Source organism: Pseudoliparis swirei, chromosome 16 (genome assembly GCF_029220125.1).
Source record: "Pseudoliparis swirei isolate HS2019 ecotype Mariana Trench chromosome 16, NWPU_hadal_v1, whole genome shotgun sequence".
Classification (NCBI taxonomy): Eukaryota; Metazoa; Chordata; class Actinopteri; order Perciformes; family Liparidae; genus Pseudoliparis; species Pseudoliparis swirei.
Genome location: NC_079403.1, coordinates 23486612 through 23495915, shown reverse-complemented (window position 1 = coordinate 23495915; position 9304 = coordinate 23486612). Strand labels below are relative to the sequence as shown.

At 43.1% G+C, this 9304-nt stretch overlaps 1 protein-coding gene across 1 annotated transcript; it reads right to left on the bottom strand.

The window, feature by feature from the left end:
- Positions 1 to 589: 589 nt before the first annotated feature.
- mc5ra (melanocortin 5a receptor) lies at positions 590 to 8744 on the bottom strand. The gene is given in 5 exon segments (XM_056433403.1): positions 590 to 2251; positions 4611 to 4799; positions 6965 to 7071; positions 8579 to 8648; positions 8650 to 8744. Coding segments are annotated over 5 exon segments (1032 nt in total). The 3' UTR covers positions 590 to 1680.
- Between the last annotated feature and the right edge of the window lie 560 nt (positions 8745 to 9304).

Genomic DNA, 9304 nt, shown 5'->3' with positions numbered 1-9304 from the left:
AGTACTCACACACCTGGGGGCCATGATACACACCTGGGGGCCGTGATACTCACCTGGGGGCCGTGATACTCACACACCTGGGGGCCAACAGTACTCACACACCTGGGGGCCGTGATACTCACACTTCCTACTCCTCTTCCTTCCCTTTTTCCTCTTCCTCCTCCCCCTCCTCTTACTCCTTCTCCTCTTCCTGCTCCTCTTCCCCTTCCTCCTCTTCCTCCTCCTCCTTCTCTTCCCCCTCCTCCTCCTCTTCCTCGTCCTCCTCTTCCTCATCTTCCTCATCCTCCTCCTCTTCCTCTTCCTTCCCCTTCTCCCCCTCCTCTTCCTGCTCCTCGTCCTCCTTCTATTCCCACTTCTCCTCCCCCTCCTCCTCTTCCTCCTTCTCCTCTTCCCCCTCCTCCTCCTATTCCTCCTGCTCTTCTTGACTGCCCCTCCTCTTCCTCCTCCTCCCCTCCTCCTCTTCCTCCTTCTCCTCTTCCTCGTCATTCTCTTCCCCCTCCCCCTCCTCCTCCTCTGACCCCATCATCCGCCTCCCTCCCAAGTGTCAATCTCTTCTTAAATGATCTTCACCACGGGAACATTTCCCAGAACCTGTTTAGTCTCATTTATTGACGCTGTGACTCCTCCAGCTGCTCCTCCTTAAACAACAACAACAAACATCTCACCACTTCATCTTTTTTGCTTTTATGGTAGAAAAAAAAGTAGAAGCAACGTGAAGCTCACATTATTTTTTACATGCCACGACTTTACCAAGATATGTCAACACGACAGTTAATATGGCGACTGAGTGCATGAACATCGGGCTGAGCATGCAATCACCGTGTGGGCTTCACCTCCCCCCCTTCACCCCCCCCCCGTCAAGTTTCACATGACAATCACAGTTGTTGTTTTTACCAATAAATAAACCTGTAAGGGAAAAGAATAGCATTGTATTTAAAAAAAACACTTTCCCATATGTTTTGATCTGTTCTTGATACAATCAGCGTGTTCGTTCAGGCGATTAAACAAACACAAAACATCCTTTAACTGTTTTCTTCATGTTTTGTCTGAATGTTTCTTGTCTCGCTGTCTAAATACACAATTATGCTCTTTTCTGTGTAATAAATATGACAATGTAACACTGGGAAACAAATGTTTACGATCTACCAGTAAGAGATGATGCAAAACAGACACACACACACACACACACACACACACACACACAGCACTGTGAAGCAGTGTGTACACCAGGTTTTACATTTCAAGTGTAAACTTATGACATCTTTACATACTTTTTACAAACCATCGGCGAGATGAGAAACATCACATATCAGGAGGAACATCAAAGCGGCCCAAATACGATGAAAACATCCGAGTGATGAGAGATGTCATAAAGATGCTCATCAACTATCCAACTAATTCATCAGGTCAATCACCTGTCAATAAGTGTTGATAAAAAAAAAGATATGTCAAAGCAGAACAATTAATACGAATACCAAGCCGCTTCGTGCACACGGCGTCAACATCAGGGGGTCGTTGCGTAACCTCCCTACAAACAGCGAGAGTCTCTTTTCCAGTTCATAATGGATAGAAGTGCTGGACCGTACGCGGTCGTGGCTGAAAAGTGCAATGAAACCGTTCTCGGAGTCTCTCATGGTTCATCCCACAAATGCTGTCACTGGGCTGCCGAGCCTGCGTCCCTCAGTACTTACCCGTCATCGCCCAGATGTTGGTGCAGGCGTTTCTCAGGCTGTAACAACAGATGATCTCCTTGAAAGTCTTCCTCATCTCCTGACTCCTGAAGGCGTAGATCAGCGGGTCGATCACCGAGTTGCACATGATGAGGATGAGGTACATGTTGAAGTGGGACATGAAGCACACGCAGTAGAGGTTCCGCGGGCACGAGATCATCAGAATCAGGTGGAGGAAGAAGGGAGCCCAGCAGACGATGAAGATCCCCAGCAAGATGGTGAGCGTGATGGCGCCCTTCATGCTGGCCCGCTGGTGGATGGAGTTGTAGCCGGGCAGGGCGGCGATACGCTTGACGTGGGAACGCGCCAGCATGAACATGTGGCTGTAGAGGGAGGCCATGATGAGCAGCATGGCGAAGAACATGGAGACCAGGCAGATGATGACGGGGGTGGTGTCCGAGTAGACGATGAAGACGATCCCGCAACCCGTACAGAAGGTCCAGATCCCCCCGATGATGCATCCGGCTCTCCTCACCGTCATGATGTTGTGGTACCTCAGTGCGTAGAAGATAGTGACGTACCTGGAGACATAAATACATTTCTGAGGTAACCTGTACCCTACGGTTTTCTAGAAACTTTGCATAGCTTCTGAAATTTTACAGAAATCAATGAGGGCGGAGGCCGTAAAGATGTCAATGGGCTTTATGGTGAATCTCTGTCATTTTGCTTATTCATTTGCTAGAAAGCTTCTTGGAAATAACTTTACAGTACACTTACAGTCGTACAGAGGTACTTTAGCACTGCAGTTGGCCATCTCTGGAACATTTGCTATTACATTTCCTATAATACCCTCAATAGCATCGTTTTTTAACGCCATCCCCTTCCTGGTTAGAGTACCGTTTTTTATACTAGCTACTACTAGTAGATATAGTCAGTCATACTATGATATCCTCAGGGTTGTTTTTCCAGACATGTCAAAGCTCCGGTTTTAGGATACACTGAGCACCTATCTCCTATCTCCTATCACCTAATTTAAGAGTAGACTCAAGACTTTCCTCTTTAATAGTCTTATAGTGAGGGCTGGATCAGGTTCACCTGGTCCAGACCTAGAGATGCTGCTATAGGCTGATAGGCTGCTGGGGGATGTTTTATTATTCACAGGCTGAGCTGTTCTCACCCTGATATCTGAACTAACTGGTGTATTACATGGTAGTTTCTCATTGGGCAGTGGTGAGAGAGATGTTATTGATTTCCTGTGGATTTTGTGGAAAAGAATTCCGAAAAGAAAGTTTGAAAGAGATCAATGATGCAGTTAACTACACTGCACAGCTACTATTGTTAGAAAACCTTATGTGAGTGATTATGTGAGCAATGCAAATATGCATACCGACTGTTTTGAAGGGTGTTCTTGTTGGATTTCATGAATCTCGTGTCACTCGAGATTGGTCTTGTTTTGATCTCAGTCAAAGATTCATCTGGATTTGATTTCAAGACCACAACTCCGGGGATGTAAGTGAGCCACAGTTAGCCAGAGAGGCTAATTTTCCATCTGTTGTCCCTGGAAAGATTCTTTGAAGGCAGCCTGAAATGTTTGGGGGTTGTTCCTGATCCGATGTGAGGTTAAAGGTCAGGGATGTCGTATGTGTACATATTGTAAAGTCCTCTGAGGCAAACTTGGAATTTGTGATTTTGGGCTCTACAAAATGAACTGAATTGAATTGAAATTACAATATATATATATATATATGTGTGTATTTATTATCGCTCCTGTGATTGGATGAAATGTTTTCTTTCATTCGCAACCACTAACTTGATTTATTTAGAATATAAAATGTTTGTTATTCCCACACATCAAATTCCCCTTTGCAATGGCGTTTGAATATGTTCTCATGGTTCACACAGTGACAGTTTATATGTCAATAAGAAAGGTGAATGAAGTTGAATCCTCATTTGTTTTCTGTGGGTGTTTTTATGGGAATGTGGATCTTTAAGACCTTTTTGAGGAGTGCCTCAGGTTGACATGTTCCACATGTTATTGTAAGTTTGTCATGCAGTGTGGGATTGTACTGGTCTGGCCTTGGCTTAGTCTCGCACTGCCTTGGTCTTGACCCCGCAAGACTTTTGGTCTACGCTCTGGTCTTGGGCAAGATTTAGACCCCGTTTACACGATGGGCAAACGCATATATTTTCATGCGTTTTGGCCTTTCATTTACACAAAAACGGAGGTTTTATCACGGAAAACGATCATTTCTAAAAACTCCGGCCAAAGTGGAGATTTCTGAAAACTCTGTTTTGGTGTTTGCGTGTGAACTAAGTCAAACGGAGTTTTAGGTTGTCAAACGTCACAGTATGCGACTAAAAATGCTTCACGTCATGTGAGCGTCCGATGTTTACAGTTAGTTTGCTTGCTGATCATGGATGGTGTCAAGGTAGTGCTCAATTGTGCATTAATGCAAACCCTTTTGGCCTGTTTGTATTTACAAACACAACAGATTTTTTACATCGAGGAGCAGAGGCGAAGAACTGCACGGAGGTCAGCAGTCCTTCTTCAGCTTTCTATACTCCCAAGACGTATGTACATTGCCTGCCAACGTCGCCGCCGACGGCTTTGGATCCGACCAGGGCGAACCGTATTTTTACTCTAAAGGAAAAGGAAGTTGATCGTGTTTTTCGTAGTTGTTGTTGGTTTTGAGAATTCAGATTGGTTTGCATGTCTTCATCTTTCTCGTTACACTGCCGACTACAGGTTTGGCAGAGTTATGATGGCGCCCGGGGGCGTATTTATGCGGGTTCATATAAACAGAAACTTTTTTGAAAACGACCTTGTGTGTACAACGTTATTTTTGAAAACGGAGGGGCAGAAATATTCGTTTCTGTAAATACCCGGCTATGTGTAAATGTGGCCTTAGTCTCGATTCAGGTGTCTCCCTCCATCATTACCTGTCCACAGCGATGGCCAGCAGGCTACACATCGACGCCACGACCGAGATGCAGATCATGGAGTCAAACACATTGTCCATCTGCCGGAGGAAGTGATCCTCCACCACCAGCTGCCTGTTGTTGAGGAGGTAAATGATGATGGTCTCCCAGGCGTTGGACACACTCACCAGCATGTCCGCTACTGCCAGACTGCAACAACCCAAAAAAAAGGTAGGTTACGCTCTGACCATTTGCATAGAGACTCATAAATGTGTGCAGGAGAACCAAAGGGAGTTGACCCAGCCCTCCCTATAGGTGTCATGCTTTCAAGGGTAGTATAAAGAGGGTGCATGACCTTCCATGTTTACATATAGTTGTTCTCACTGAGACTGTAGCTGTGTTCCTGATAACAGACCTTGAGTCTGGGTCAACAGAGACGTCAAAGTCTTCTTGAATGATAAGACGAGGGTCTCTATGGCTATACCAACGAAGGCCTTTAACGTAAACTCAATTATATGATTATTGATGGGATTTAATCTCCTGACATTTGTGACATTTTTGAAAAACAATGTCATAACTGTTCTTTACATTTACTGCCAGGGTTACTTTTCTCTTATGTGTCATCTTTTTTAGGAGTAGACCGTCGACCACGTCACCAGCATGAACCAGAGACATCACCTCTCCGTCTAGGAGGGGCGGCACATTGATCCAACAACGGCGAGCTCATTTTATATGAATCAGATAAAGTGAGACAAAGATCTTTACTGGGTGAATAATTCACTTTGTCTGTGTCTCAATCTTCGGCCCCTTAAAGGAGAACCATGAGAATGTTTAATGGTTCACAGACTTGGGGACAAAATATGTTTCTATTTCTCTCTAAACTTTGTAAATGCGATTAGGGACAGATACTATTATTGGATGCAGTATAAACAATACAAATGTAGATTGTTTTAAGCAGGAAACCAATTAGTTGGTCTGTGTTATTATGTCTTTCTATCTCCTCTAGGATACACTGAGCACCTATCTCCTAGGATACACTGAGCTCCTATCTCCTCTAGGATACACTGAGCACCTCTCCTCTAGGATACACTGAGCTCCTCTCTCCTCTAGGATACACTGAGCACCTATCTCCTCTAGGATACACTGAGCACCTCTCTCCTCTAGGATACACTGAGCTCCTCTCTCCTCTAGGATACACTGAGCACCTCTCCTCTAGGATACACTGAGCTCCTCTCTCCTCTAGGATACACTGAGCACCTCTCCTCTAGGATACACTGAGCACCTCTCTCCTCTAGGATACACTGAGCACCTCTCCTCTAGGATACACTGAGCACCTATCTCCTCTAGGATGCACTGAGCTCCTATCTCCTCTAGGATACACTGAGCTCCTATCTCCTCTAGGATACACTGAGCTCCTCTCTCCTCTAGGATACACTGAGCTCCTATCTCCTCTAGGATACACTGAGCACCTATCTCCTCTAGGATACACTGAGCTCCTATCTCCTCTAGGATACACTGAGCTCCTCTCCTCTAGGATACACTGAGCTCCTCTCTCCTCTAGGATACACTGAGCTCCTATCTCCTCTAGGATACACTGAGCACCTCTCTCCTCTAGGATACACTGAGCTCCTATCTCCTCTAGGATACACTGAGCACCTATCTCCTCTAGGATACACTGAGCTCCTCTCTCCTCTAGGATACACTGAGCTCCTATCTCCTCTAGGATACAATGAGCACCTCTCTCCTCTAGGATACACTGAGCTCCTCTCTCCTCTAGGATACACTGAGCTCCTCTCCTCTAGGATACACTGAGCTCCTCTCTCCTCTAGGATACACTGAGCTCCTATCTCCTCTAGGATACACTGAGCTCCTCTCTCCTCTAGGATACACTGAGCTCCTCTCCTCTAGGATACACTGAGCTCCTCTCTCCTCTAGGATACACTGAGCACCTCTCTCCTCTAGGATACACTGAGCTCCTCTCTCCTCTAGGATACACTGAGCTCCTCTCTCCTCTAGGATACACTGAGCTCCTATCTCCTCTAGGATACACTGAGCTCCTCTCTCCTCTAGGATACACTGAGCACCTCTCTCCTCTAGGATACACTGAGCTCCTCTCTCCTCTAGGATACACTGAGCACCTCTCTCCTCTAGGATACACTGAGCACCTCTCTCCTCTTCTCTCTCTCCTTATGGATGAATGTTCATCTCTCCATCACACATTATTAACTCTGCTTCCCCCCCGGAGTCTTTGTGCCTTCACGTCTCAGAGGCTCCGGTGGACCTGGCTGTGTCTGGTGCCTCCTGCCTGGTGAGCCGTTTTCATTGTATTACATAATATGTTCCTCGGTGTGTGTTCCCACGGCTGAGCCGCTGACCTGCAGACGAAGAAGTACATGGGGGAGTGGAGGTTCTTGTTCTTCACGATGGCTGTGATGACCAGGATGTTCTCCAGCAGGGAGATGATACCCAGGATGAGGAAGACCTGAGGAGAGCAGAACTACAAGTGAGACAGAAGAATGTGAAGAGTGAAGGTCAGCAGAATAGTCTGTTGGCCTGGATATGGTTAATATTAATACGTTGCCACTGCCCCACAGAATGCACTTTATTCATACAGGATACATCTGAGGGACGACGGATGGTTAGCAAGACGGGAAAGAAGAAAATTCTACTTTCCTGAAGTGTTTTACTACATCAGACCTTTGAAACTAGTAAAAAATAATCAATATGAGAGGGCCAAGTCAAGGCTGGGAACCAATGAGTGGAGTATCAAGGTAATAGAAAGGTGTGGGAATAGTGAATGGATAATTGAGTATAGCAGAAAATAATGGATTACAATGGAGCACGAAATTGATTTTTTGATATTTAAATAGTTTAAGAAAGGGACATTGTAATTAAGATTATGTGTTATTTAGCTTCCATAATATGTCTTCTTTAAGACATGTGGAAATAAAACATTTAAAATACACATAGTTGTCTATTTGCATTTGCTTTCCCCCCACAATGCACCGTATAAGTTACTATTAGATAGGGCTTAACTTTCATATTTAAATATAACCTTTCAGAGAAATGATTGTTAACTATTGGATTGGGTAAGTGTCATGGTGATATGAGGTCATGTTTGGAGTCTTCAACATGTGTGTAATGCACCTTTAATCTCTTTAAAAGAGTTTGTTCTCAGACTCTGATTCAGAAATCTCTACTTCAGCAACTCTTACATCCACCAAACTTTACACTTTCATTCATGAATATATTATGAAGCTTTAGCCTAATTTATACTCTTTACTTCTGAAAAATGGCCAATTTATGTTCTTCTATTTTTGGCTGTTTGATGGTATCTCATGATGTATGTAGTGATGAAAAGATAAACAAAAAAGATACAATTTGTATACACCACCCTGCATCTATATTTGTGTTGTCAGGTAAATGCAAATATAGATGCAGGGTGGTATATACATATTTAAGCGGTTGCTTTTCTTTTTCTGTTTTCTTTTTATTGTTTTTGTTTTGTTTTTTGGGGTATGTATGTGTGTTTTTATGTATGTATTCATGTGTGTGCATGTGTATGTATGTATATATATGTATATATATATATGTATATATATGTATATATGTATATGTGTATATATCATTGTTTCCTGTTTTGTGTGTGCATGTGTATATATTTATGTATATGTGTATATATATGTATGTGTATATATGTATATATGGGTGTATATATATTTTTATGTCTGACATTTTTGTATTTGTTTTATGTTAATATGTCCAAACGAATAAAAAAATGTAAGTGAAAAAAAAGCTCCTCTAATAAAACAAAATGTCAACAAAATTAAACGAACATTTCATCCTGTCTTTATTCAATGTTCAGATTTTGGTTCTGGAAATCGGCACTACCAAATAATAACTGATACTTCCATGTTGATCTTTATAAGTTACAACTGTGTTCGCCTGTAGTGTCAGAAACAAACAAACAAACACGTTGTTGTTCGTACCTCCACAGCGATGTGGACCTGCTCGCATGCTGCCGGTTTGGAGGCGCTGGTCTTGTCTGGGTGCAGCGGGGGCCAGGGTGTAGTTCTGGAGGTAGTAGGAGGACGCCAGGGTGAAGTTACCCAGCAGCAGCTCCTCTTGGAAGGAGGAGCCGTCGGACAGATTCATCCCGCTGTGTCCAGATCACTGCTCCACCGGGGAGGCCATCTTCCAGGAACATTTATTTTACAAAAAGACTCTGTGAAGATATAATAAGCTTGTATTAATATTATATTTCTTAGCTGGCAATAGTCTCTCTAAGTCCATCATTTTTACAAACATAACACCACTCATCTTATTGATTAGTTCATTGATCATAATTCATTTTATTTATTTCCCTTGCCTGGAAACCAATTCAATTCCACGTGCATGCATACGCTCATACATATACATCTGCCATCATCAGTGCATTTTATTTTTTTTAATGAAAAATTCAATGAAATAAAACAAATTAAAAAAACTCACACGCACAAGCGCACATCTACACATGCATTTTTCTTTCTTTCTTTCTTACTTTCTTTCTTTTTTCTTTCTTTTTTTCTCAATACTCTGACTTTATGATGTTGTGTCCACTGTTTCGTCGTCCTCTAGGTGTTATGTCTATGTATTGTCTTTTGTCTTATAATTAATTTAATTAAATTAAATTTAAAAAAAGAAAGTCCCTCATTTGAGTCCCAGCAGCAGCAGCT